The sequence below is a fragment of the Gopherus flavomarginatus genome, chromosome 19, assembly GCF_025201925.1.
Source record: "Gopherus flavomarginatus isolate rGopFla2 chromosome 19, rGopFla2.mat.asm, whole genome shotgun sequence".
In the NCBI taxonomy this organism is placed as follows: domain Eukaryota; kingdom Metazoa; phylum Chordata; order Testudines; family Testudinidae; genus Gopherus; species Gopherus flavomarginatus.
Window position 1 is genome coordinate 7,060,253 of NC_066635.1, and position 12,420 is coordinate 7,072,672.

The following is a 12,420-nucleotide window of genomic DNA, read 5'->3' on the forward strand; positions in this document are numbered from 1 at the left end:
ACCAGTGCCAATTTCTGGGACAAAAATGTGTTAAGATGATGAGGATTCCTGATCAATTCCTTTCAGACGAAATCTGAGTGTCTTTATCCAAGTCCTACTTCTCAGTGGTCAAGCACTGAATCTTCAGTAGTCAGAAACTACTCAATGCACTCAATTTCTGGTTCTTTTTAAAGGGAACAAGGGATTAAATTGATACTAATCTCATTTCATTTCAGGATGAATCATAGAATCAAGGATTTATCATAATAGAGTAATAAATTTGCAGCCACCTCAGACATCATGGTTGTCACTAGGCTGCACACCATGACTATTTGGAACTTCATGGAGACAGAATACATTCTCCTGGTCCCAAATCACAGGTCTCTATGTCTTGAGCTAAAGGAAAATCTCCTTTAATTTTCAGCACTATAGGACCTATGTCAAAAGAATAGTTCTGATTCCATCCAATAGAGGGTAGTAGTGTACACACTATTTGGTAGACTACAATATGAATTATAAATATCCCACAACAGTGACCCCTGTTAGTTTAAAGTCCCACTCTGACATATCAAATCAAAATGCAGAATTTCACACAGACAAGAACTATTTAAGTCAATATGTGGGTATTTTTATTTCCCAGGAATTATTTTAAAACTGGCATATACTGTTTGCACTATCATTATTACTCTAAACTCCTTGCTAACGAGACAGTCCCTTCTGTATCACTGCCCAGCACTAGTTAAGACAGATAGAAATAAACAGCCTTTTAGGGCTAGAGTATATATTCTGCTCACTGGAAATGCTGTGTGGGACATGTACTGTACCTGTAATTGTGGAACCAATTGATCACTGTGCTGGTTTTCAAGTTGAGCTGTGTAGCGAGTTCCTCAATGGTTTTTGGCGATGGATATGGCTTTTGCTGATATGCTCGTTTTAGAGCCTCTTTCTCTTCTGGTGCCAACACTACTCGTGGTTTCTTTAGCTGATGCTGTGGCTGTGGGCTGGCTCCCTGGCTATAGTCTATTCCAACTGAAGAGGGTTCACAAGGTTGACTGTCACTAACTGAGCTGTGCCGTCGTTTCATGTAGGCTGGAAGAGAAATACAGAACCATGCAAATATAAAATCACCAAATACAAGAACTGCAGAGTAAATACAAAGATCCCAAATTGTGAGCTTGGGGGGATGCATGCTGGGAAGGACAGAGCAGGAAGGAGCAGGAAATGAATTCTGGCATGGATCTGAAAGAGACCACAAGAGAAGGCAGAGGTGGCAGGGAAGAGAGCACAAACTGACCATAAACCTTTCTAAGTTTTCCACCCCATTGGTGAATATGTGAGACAAATAATGGACATAAGTTAATCACAGAATCATAGAATATCAGGGTTGGAAGGGACCTCAGGAGGTATCTAGTCCAATCTCCTGCTCAAAGCAGGACCAATTCCTAACTAAATCATCCCAGCCAGGGCTTTGTCAAGCCTGACCTTAAAAACCTCTAAGGAAGGAGATTCCACCACCTCCCTAGGGAACCCATTCCAGTGCGTCACCACCCTCCCAGTGAAACAGTGTTTCCTAATATCCAACCTAAACCTCCCCCGCTGCAACTTGAGACCATTACTCCTTGTTCTGTCATCGGGTACCACTGAGAACAGTCTAGATCCATCCTCTTTGGAACCCTCTTTCAGGTAGTTGAAAGCAGCTATCAAGTGTGGTGCATAGTTCTAATGTTACTCAACAAAAGTCTGAGTATTTTATGAGTATGACATTTTCACATATACATTCTGTTAGGACAGTTATGCTTCTTTGCAACTGAAATGTTCTGTCTTTCTTGGTATTTAAAGCTTCCTACTGGATTAAATTTAAACTACAGCAGGTGATAAAAGCTGAAATCACAAACATGTTCCAACACAAGATGGCGCTTGGAGCCCGTGGAATCCTGACAATTTTGCCTCAGCCCTAAGGAATATTTCAGAGGTTTGCTGCTTATTCCTACAGATCTTGTCTTAGATGCATACACTGGAGACAAGTTATAAAAAAGAAAAACAACCTACAGCTCCTTCCTTTAAGCAAGATTCTTTTACAATACGATTTGATGGCTACTCCTGCTGTGTGCAGGTAGCTCAGTTAGGTCAGTGATGGGAATCTGAGCAATTCCATTAGGCGCCTTCATCCTCACGGGGAGAGGGGTGGTGGTGAACCATCCTGTTAAGTTCACTGAGGAAAGAGATTTGCTAATGATGTCATTGCCTTGATTGATTTGCATTGGGTGGAGGGAGATGGGATCAGAGTCATGCAAGAGCATTGTCAAGGAGGCCTTTCCCTTGCAGTGAGAAAAAAGCACTTCCAGCTGACCTTGATCAATACAATGTGGCAGTGGCCTGATAAATACCTTTTAAATATATATATATCAATCTTTCAGAGCATAGACTCATGCTATAGAGATTTGGAAGCTTGTGAAGTGGGTCACCTAAGCCAGCAACAAAGTCTTTCATGAAATGAATTTCTTTACTACAGGTTTTACCTTTAGGAATAGGATGCATAGATGATAAAAAAAAGACAGGCCACCTTGAGCTACAACTCAAGTTTTCTGGGTATAGAGCTCATCCTCCTTACAATACCAGGGAACTGCTTTAACAGAGTATCCTTTTCCTCTGCAGGACTGCCTGGGCCTGTAGTGTCCAGCTCTGCTTTGTCATTTCACTCTCTGTACTGGTGGTGGATCTACTGGGACTGTTACACAGTCACACGAGTATCAAAGTGAATGTTGAACATACTGTTTAACCTTCCTGGGTACCTGAACTGCCTACATTTTTTCCTGAATATGATGTCTTGCCTGTTGGATTGCCTACTGTGCAAGGTTGCTGGTATGGAGCAGAGTGTAAGAAGCTCCATCACTCTGCTGTGTCATATAAAGTCCTGCACCCATTTAAGAAAGTTATATGCAATGTAGTTGTAGCTATGTCAGTCCTAGGATATTAGAGAGAGGAGGTGAGGGAGGGAATATCTTTTACTGGACCAACTTCTGTTGGTGAGTGAGACAAGCTTTTAAGCCACACAAAGCTCTTCTTCAGGACCTGAGGCTGGCTCAGAAGCTTGTCTCGCTCACTAACAGACGTTGATCCAATAAAAGATATTACCTCACCCACATTGTTTATATGAGAAAGTTTTAAAGGTTGTTCCAATCAACCAAAGCTATATAGGATGTGTCAACCAGTGGGGAAAATGGGAAGCACTTAGTGGTAAACAACATATGGGGCCCTACCTCTGCAGACCCTGAGGTGGAGCTAAATGCTACAACTTGTAATGCTGGCAATTAATATGAAGAAAATGATATTATCTTACATTTATAAAAGGTCTTTGGAGTCTTTTCAGATTAAAGTGTTTTACAAACTTCTACTGATATACAAACTAGACACAGGGCTCCCTTTATTCACCACTGTAACAGCCAAAACAAGGGTGAAGAATGGTATCTGCTCATTAGAACACTGCAACACTACACAGAAATTTAGGACATGACATGAAGGAGAAGAGCACATCTAATTAAAAATGTAAAAAATGTGTGCTATATCCAGCTGAAGCTGCCAGAATTTGATCAGGTCACTGGGCTTCACACCCTCCTCTTATGCAAAAAGATCTTTAATGAGTGGTTAGATTCTCACAACCAAAAGACGGCACCTCCAGCAACACAGAGTTTTCAATCTTCTTTCTGGGACAACAGCTCAGGCCAAACTCAAGAGGATGAACACCACTTCCTGGAGAAATGGAATCTCCTGGGAGGTGTTCCATCCAAGTGCAGACCTGTCCTCACTCTCAATGCTGTCACTATGAAGCAACAACTGCTAAGTCTGTATCTTTCATGAGATTAGAATAAAGAAACAATGACGACTTACAGGGAGCCCCACTGTAAAAAACCCACAACATCCACTAGTTGGTATTTTTTCATCCAGAACAGGTTATCAGACCATCGGTCCACTGGTTCAAGATCACATATTATGGCATCTGTCAGTGTGCTGAACCAGATAACTAGCTATGAGCTCTGCATGAAGCACTCTAGATGCTTTAATTATCTTAAACAATCTTAACTCTAAGTGTATGTGGTGAATATACACAAGGTCATGGGAGATTTCAGCACATTTTCAAATAAGGAGAGATTCAACTCAAAAGGCAAGTTACAAACATCCTAGAGTTTTGGAGAAGTTTGGTTTTGGATATAGTTTTGAATTTATCCATTAGCCACTACTTCATAATGACCAAACTCACTTCCTAAATCCAGTCCATGGGAAGGTTTGGACCTGGATCGTTGGTGTTGGGCCTAGTTCTATGCCAGGATTTTATCACCTTTTTCATTGCTGTCGTTGCAGCCCCAGCATTGCCATGTTCCCTTGGTGAGTTTTCCCAGCATGCATGCAGCTGGAAATGGTACGCCCACCACTAGAGCCTGCCTAGTGTGGTAAAACAGAGTCCTTTTTAAATAGAATTCTTATCCTACCTGGTACTGAACAAGTTTATTAAAAATGAAATGATGGGGAAATATAGAGAATTAACATTTCTCCTGTCAGCACTATTCACTGTGGAGTGCAATGTTTCCAGTAGCATGCACAGCGGTGTGCCATATGCTGCAGAAACTAATTATTCAAAGTAAGGGAAGTAGGGGGAAGGAGTCTGATCTTGGTGGGTCTGAAGACCCTCCTAAAAGTTGATTTAACATATGTTAGAAGTCTGCTGAACTGTTTATATAGGGCTTTCATAGCATAAGTTTCAAACTGATGGGAGTGGGGGAGAGATATGCTCATCTCACCTTTATCATAACTATCAATTTATTTCTATGATAAAATGTGGGAGAGGAATAATTGGTTGTAATGTTTCATTGGCAACAGAAACCATTGCAATGTTCTTTCACTGACACTATCTGAATGGAAATTTACATTGTTGATGTGGCTCCAGGGTAATTTAAATGGTTGAACAACAGGACCTTTAGCTGCAAGAGAGAACTCTGGAGTGAATACAGGGCTGAATTCACTTCCAGTGCTCTACTACCAGGACAGCACTTACACAGTTTAGGAGCTCAGCTGAGGCCCTCAAACAATTTACAGCCTTATCTTTATTTAGGCACAGTTTCCTTTCCTACAGCATATGTATTGCGTCAGACTTTGATAAAAATCCAGTTTAGAAACTCTTTTCCAAAGGAGGCTGTCAATGTTACTTTTTAATTATTTTTTATTTGGTTTTATTCAACGTTGTACAGGATAATCTCTTAGGAATGTTACAAATCTTGCTATTTGGCCCATTTATTTTTGCTCGGTTTCTAATGCAGCAGAAACCATCTCAGCTCCCTTTAGTTTACAGTGCTAAGTGGGAAACCTGAGAGGATTCTGCTCCCAGTGGAAGACCTCATGCAATTTCTGATGAGATATTATATCATGCTGTACTACCAGAAGTTACTGTAGCAGGGATTTGTTTCTCTTACTCACTTTCAACAGGAGACTACTAGCTCTCCTGTAAGCCCCCTTAACTGCAATTTTCAGTAAAACCACAAAATTTCTTCATGACATGTTAGTGTTACTGTGAAATCAGTCAACAGTAGCACGTTGATGCAAAGGTGCACTATCGTCATCCAGGATAACTACCTGGAATGTACACAATTCTGCCCTCAGCTAACTGCTGCTAGAAGTCAACATCTGGAACTTCTGTATTGTAGAATCATGTGATCGTACTAAAAGGTGGCTGTTTTTGTAATTGCTATTTCTCAGCAATGGATTCAAAATAAAGAGAAGGATCTGAAATCCACAGGACACGTTCCATAATAAAATTGTATATAACAATTTAGAGACCTAATAGATAAATGTTTTTGTTCTAAGCAGATGAGGGGAGCCAGAACCACATAAGGATACTAAATTACATGATACAAATGCACCTCATAGAATCATTTTAAATCACTACATTTATCTTTCCTCCTAGTGATCAACAGTGTTAGAACAGCAAGAAGTTCCCTTAGGAATCGCTGCTTACTCCCTCCATCCCAATATCTGAGACTGGTTGTGGTCCTAGTAATGAATATCCTGAGCCAGTTGTCTTTTTCACGTTTCTCATTTGGTAAGACAGGTTATCACTGATGCAGTAGGGCAGCAGTAATTAATTCTATAGTGAATCTAGCAATGGCTTCCTGACACTGAGCATTCAGGGTGTTTTTAATTAAAAAAAAGCAAAGCTAGCATCAAGTTCAGAAAACAGAAAGATGCTGTGAAGCCCCTTCCATATCCTTCAATAATGCTGGATCAATATAACCTATATAATACTCATGGATAGTTTAAAAAAAGGTCCTATTTGAAATAATAAAAAATATGCATCAGCAATCAGCTGCAAATTACCTTTTTTCTCCATTCGCTTCATATCCATCAATTTCTCCACATTGTTGGGATCATTTAGCCACAGCTGCATGCGGACAAAGGGCTCCCGTCCCTTCAAACTCAATTTGTGCCAGGGCTTTGGGCGAGCCAGGAGGTCTGAGACTGAGCCTTGCGTTAGCCCTAGGATTGTCTCCCCAAACAAACGCTGACCTAATAAGAAATCAAAACTGAAATGTATTCATTCAGCTAAGAGGCAAATCTAAATTAAAAAGAAGAAAACAATGCAAAAGAAAGGCTAGAAGGTGGAAGGGGAGCAAATTCTTTGAAGGAATAGCAGAGCTCTGGTATATATAATCACTGTCAATTATTCTTACTTCACACTTGCCTGAAAACCCAACAGAAATAAAAGGAAGAATAATAGCTCTTCCCCTATTCAAGTTGGAAATTACTCAGTTTTAGTTTAGTTGTTAGGGTCTGATTCTGGCAAGCAGAGGAGCTCAATACCTTTTGGGATCAGGACCTTATAATGGACATAATATGCAAAAGTAAAAAGTAATAAGATTTTAAAAAGTAAATCAAGCTTTTAACTAAGCAGTCAATTCCAGCAAGACAACTACAGCTTCTTAGATTTTATGAGGGAAGGTCCTATAACTGCTTCCTTCCATTAAGATAATACAGACAATTCCATCAGTGAAACAAACGCTAATACTGTACACCTCTCCTGTTCAGCAACATTCATGCTAGTGTCTTCACAGACACATGCAAATACTTTCCATTTTATATTGTTTTTACTACTATTGTAAATGTACTTTAGCAATTGCAGGTTGGCACCATTTACAAAATGTAGTAAAAGTGTATTTTTGTAACTTTTATGCAGTACTTGCTCTCAAGAATTCTGTACTTAAGCCCTGTTTCAAATGCTATGCTCTAGCATGATGGCAATTTGTATGTATTTTGGACATACATACTTTGAATGTACACATAGTTATTGTTTTCATTTATATGTTTAAGATTTAACTTTTCAGTAACTACAAAAAATGTCCACCGCACTCGAAACCAGGCCAGACAGTTTGTTTTCTAACAACCTTCACTTAATGCTTTTCTTGAGCAAAACTGTCCTGATATGCATTCACTTTTGCTACAAAAGAGAAGCCTGCAGTCATCGGAGTCAAACCTTGATTTTTGATAGTATTTTAGCTACTGTATATTGTAAAGTAATCTGAAAAGCTTTTTACCTGCTAAGACTTGGCCTCAGGGTCCTGTGTCTGCCCCCCAACAGAGTATTTTCCTTCACTTGCTCTAGGTGTAAGGGATGTTAGCCAGTGGTAGTCTTGGGCCCATATGACCTAAGCCCTTGGAAAACTTCACACTGGCTCCCTTTTTTAGTTTCCTGATTTACTGGGGCAGCGGAGGGGCGTGTGTGGACTCTTGAGGTATATGTGTGCGCGCGTGTGGCAGGGACTCCTGATGCATCCAAATAAATCCTTGCCCATCTGCTCTTTCAACAGAAGCCTGAGGGAGTTGTAATAAGGGGCAGTCAGAGGAGGGGGTGGTCATGGGTATATAGAGCTGGCATAGGGTTGCCAAGCATCTGGTTTTTGCACAATCAAAAGTGGACACTGGCAGCTCTGGTCAGCCCTTAAAAGTCCAGTCAGTGGTGCAGCAGGGGCCCGGGGCTAAGGCAGGCTCCCTACCTGACCTATCTCTGCTTTGCCCCCAGAAGCAGCCACCAGATCTCTGAAACCCCTAGGAGCTGGGTCAGCCAGGGACAGGGAGGCTCCATGTGCTGCCCTGTCCCCCAGTGCCAGCTCCACAGCTCCCATTGGCCAGAAACCACGACCAATGGAGCTGCACGGGGTGGCGCCTGTGGGTGTGAAGGCAGCGTGCACTGCGCAGAGCCATCTGGCTGCCCATGTGCCTAGAGACTTCAGGGACCTGGTGGCTGCTCCCTCGGAGCCGTGGTAAGAGCTGCTAGGATCCCATACCCTCTCCCACACCCTCAATCCCCTGCCCCAGAATGGAGTCCCTTCCCACACCCCAAATTCCTGATTCTCAGCCCCATCCCAGAGCCCACACCCCCAGCCCATCCCCCCTCCTGCACCCCAAACCCCTCATCCCCAGCCTCAGCCCTGAGCCCACACCCTCTCCTGCACTCTCAACCTCTCCGCCCCAGCCTGGAGCCCTCTCCTGCACCCCAAACCCCTTATCTTTGGGCATCCCCCAGAGCCTGCACCCCTAGCCCACAGCCTATACCCCTCTCGTACTGCAACCCCATTCCCCAGCCCGGTGAAAGTGAGCGAGGGTGGGAAAGAGTGAGCAATGGAGGGAGGGTGGATGGAGTGAGCAGGGGCGGGGCTGCAGTGAAGGGGTGGGGCAGGCCTGTTCGGTTTTGTGTGATTAGAAAGTTGGCAACCCTAGGCTGGGGAGGGAGAACTCTGTGTGCATGTTACTTTGTGTGGAGCCCAATATTACCTAAAGCTGTCCCTCTTCTTGGCTCTTACTGTGGAAATACAGAACCCTAAACTCATATTTTGGCAAGTAAAAGTAGTGATTTTCCAACTACACTGTTTTAAAATACAGTCATTTTTCATTTTGTACCTGTCCATGTACAGGTAAACCCTGATTACCCGAAATTCTGAAAAATCAGAGTAAATGCCAGTTTTGGTTCATCTGCATTCCAGAGTATATCTGTACCCTGGTACTGAGTGGGGATATTCTGAAATAAACCCTCTACTTATCTTTAAAACTGCCAATTAGTTGAAACTTCCAGAATGAGTATTAGCACTGTAACCTATTTACAGCAGTTCCTCTTTAAATCTTCTCAATTGTCTTTGTAACTAAACAACATTCCCTTAGTATTCCCAGCAATCTTTAAGTATGCCCAATACTACGTATGAAAAGTTAGGGGATACTACAAATATCACATTAATAATACGTGGACGGCAAAAGGCAAAACTGAAATGTTTTTATTCTGCTGTGTTTATTCTACTTCCCTAAGAACAACCATAAAGGATCGAACAACCTGGTTTGAAAGACTGTAAAGCTAATGGGAACCAGATTATAAATCACTACCGGTAGGGAGCAGCTGTATCATACACTATATACTCAAACAGCAATTGAAGAGTTGTATTTTTTTAAATATAGATTTCAGAGAATTTGCAAAACCCATGCCATTTAGTTTGCTCCATCTTTACTGCCATTCGGTAGCCACAAGAGTTAGCTTTTGTATTTAGTGACCTACTTTTGTTGTGATTGTTATGGAAAATTCTTTATAGTATTTTGGCACTTTCTGCAGCCCCCCAAATTTAGGACTTTTTGGTAGCTTGTTACATTTTCTCCTCTTTGTGACATTGTGATGTGCTGCCTCAGCTGGAAAATCCTTATTGTGCTACAAACATCTCCCTGCTGGCAGTGTTAGTACTGGTTGCTAGAATTGTTACTAGTGTTTGAATCCAAGGCGGCCCATGAGGGAAGACCTTCCAAACACAATCCAATTTAATGGGTCATGTGACCCAAACCAGTTTCACTCTAATGCCCTCTTTAGTGGCTAATGGTCTGTGAACTACTGAGCCACTAGGAATTGGCTGAGACAGGTTCATGTGGCCCTGTGGACTAGAACAGAAGCCTCAGCACTGAGTAAATCTGGCACTTCAGCACACTGAGGGCAAACGGAGACATTTAAACTTTTTCCACACCTAATGCAGAGTTTGGGGCACATTTCCTGGCTCTTCTGCTGCTTTTTAGGCTTGTCAGCCACACTGTAGAAAAACAAAAATCATGGGGAAAAAAAAAAGACTAAGTAAAAATGGCATCAAAATAAATGTAAACAAAAATACTTTTCAAACCCTCTCTGGAACACCAGAGGAGGAACAGTACCCAATAGCATTCTGAACCAAAAACGAAGGGTCTGATCCTACAAACCTTTACAACTGTGAGTAGCTCCATAGAATAAGCACTCTGGCTCTGACTATACAAACATAAGCACATGAGAAGTTCCCTCAAGTTTAATGGGACTCGCTTTCATGTATGACTTTTTGTAGAGGATCTGCCTAGATTTTTTTTTAAATGAATATGAGTGACACTAAAAAAACAAAAGAAAAAAAAACAGTAAAATGGGTCTTACTTTAGTCTAAGATGGCAGCCGCTGTTATTCTGCAACAGACTTAAAAAGGGTCATATAATCCTGTTTGCTAAAATACAGTAGACTTAGCAGAAGCTGGGTATATTAATGATTGTAAATGGTTATAATAAATGAGACAGTCTGAACTGTTTAAGCTCCTAGGAAAAAGTTGGCCCTTGGATTGAAAAAGGGATGAGTACAGGGAAGGAATGACCAAAAGCCGCCTCCTCAATCTCTTTTTAAACTTACAGGACAATAGTTTTCTCTAAACTTCAACTCCAAGACAGGCCTCAATATCTAGATCCCCAACTACACTTTTTGGTTTGAAATGAGCAGCCTCCATATATTTATACTAAGCATTCCTGCCTCATGGCAGATGCTGGCTGCATTAAGTGACATAATCAGAAGTCTAACATTTGTGTACAAGTGGTGCTACAATACTCTGCCCTTCTCTAGTGCCTTCCATCCGACGACTTCCACGTGCTTCACAGACATAAATGCATTAAATCTCCCAATACCTTGTGAAGAAAGGAAGAATGAAACAGACACATAGGAGGAGTTACTGACATACAGGGGTCACAGATCAAGGCACTAGCAGAGCTGGGAGTAGAACCCAGATCTCTTTGGCTCCCTTTCCTGTGCCTTAGCCAACTCCTTACATTTCCCTTGGATGCACTGCTGATGTGGTTGATAATATACAGTGCTGTCATCTGGTAACTCCATCCTGAACCAGAAAACTGCTCCACAGACAAGGGCAGTATTAGCTTTTGTGGGCTCTGTGTGAGGTAACAATTAAACAGCCCCATCCACTTCCACATACTACCCTCGTGTGTTTGGATTCTCCTTCTCCACCTCTACCACATCCATGACATACCTCCTTAATTTCCATCTGCCTGTGATGCTCCTCCTCTTCCAACCCTTTCCCTCATCTATTTGCAAAGCTCTAGGGCCCCTGGTTACCATCTCTACATGGACAGGGATACCAGAAGCTGGAGGTGAAGTACAACTTCTCAACTGGAGAACTGAACAGCATAGAAATGTTGCTGTTTGAAGAGCCTGCAGGACTCAGATGACTGTGGACAGGGAACTGGGGATGGTAGTCTGCTTGGTGGGCCAGGTGTACATGATGTAGAAGAGTGACAAAGTAATTATTTTTTGTTTGGAAGTAGTGTTTAAAATCTGGAGGATATTCTTTATCAGATTAGGACAATTTCAAAACAGATTACATTTTAGACCTAAACAGTTTGATACAGTCCCTTTAACATTCTTTCTAGAGACACAGTACTTTAAAAAAAGCATTAATTCTTTGTTTTATTTCATTAAAGACATTAGAACAAAGCAACTTACCAAGGTTGTTGTCTGTTAACACCTCTTTAACTCTCTTCGTAATGCCATATGTGTCCAATTCAGGAGAGACAGCAACCAGTTCTTGAATGCTAAGTGCTGAATGGCCCGAGAGAGGCAAAGGTGTTGTCGACTGGGATTCAGAAACAGGTGGCTCATTTGATTCTTGTGGTTTGCCATCTTTACTTGTCTCTATAGCAGGACAGGGTTGCTGTACCAATTCAGTCAGACTCTTCACTGATTCACTGGAACTCATAGGAGACTCAGGAGCAGGACTGCAACTGGCCGAGGTCTTTGGAGTGCTTTCTGTAATTAAAAAAAGGAGAAAAACTGACTATAGCATAATTATCTTGCAATCAAAGCATTACACCTACCTTCCTTCTTGTTTATATTCTACTTTAACAAATGCCCAGGTATGCAAAAAGTACAGCAAAATGCTGCTTTTAAGGGCTAGGCTACTGAAAGGTTTCATTTTAAAACTACGCTATTTTGTAATTTTACTATTTGATTAATCTCTGTTTTCTCAGAGGCAAGATATAAGTGCAACAGAAATTTAAATCTAATAATTAAGGTTCAATATTGTGTAGGGCTGCAAGAAACTCACTTGGCTATAAGATTTCAAGGTATTGTTT

General features: G+C 41.6%; 1 protein-coding gene across 3 annotated transcripts in view; it reads right to left on the reverse strand.

Annotated features, from left to right (window-relative positions):
* CUX1 (cut like homeobox 1) overlaps window positions 1-12,420 on the reverse strand; it is a 401,218-nt gene that overhangs the window by 73,264 nt on the left and 315,534 nt on the right. For 2 of the 3 annotated variants that reach the window (XM_050929093.1, XM_050929094.1), the window contains exons 21-23: window positions 11,792-12,094; window positions 6,346-6,534; window positions 804-1,068 (exon numbers count right to left, since the gene is read on the reverse strand). The exons of the other annotated variant lie outside the window; for it this stretch is intronic. In XM_050929093.1, coding sequence (XP_050785050.1) covers window positions 804-1,068; window positions 6,346-6,534; window positions 11,792-12,094 — 757 coding nt within the window. The remainder of the gene's footprint in view (window positions 1-803; window positions 1,069-6,345; window positions 6,535-11,791; window positions 12,095-12,420) is intronic. 3 annotated transcript variants of the gene reach the window in all.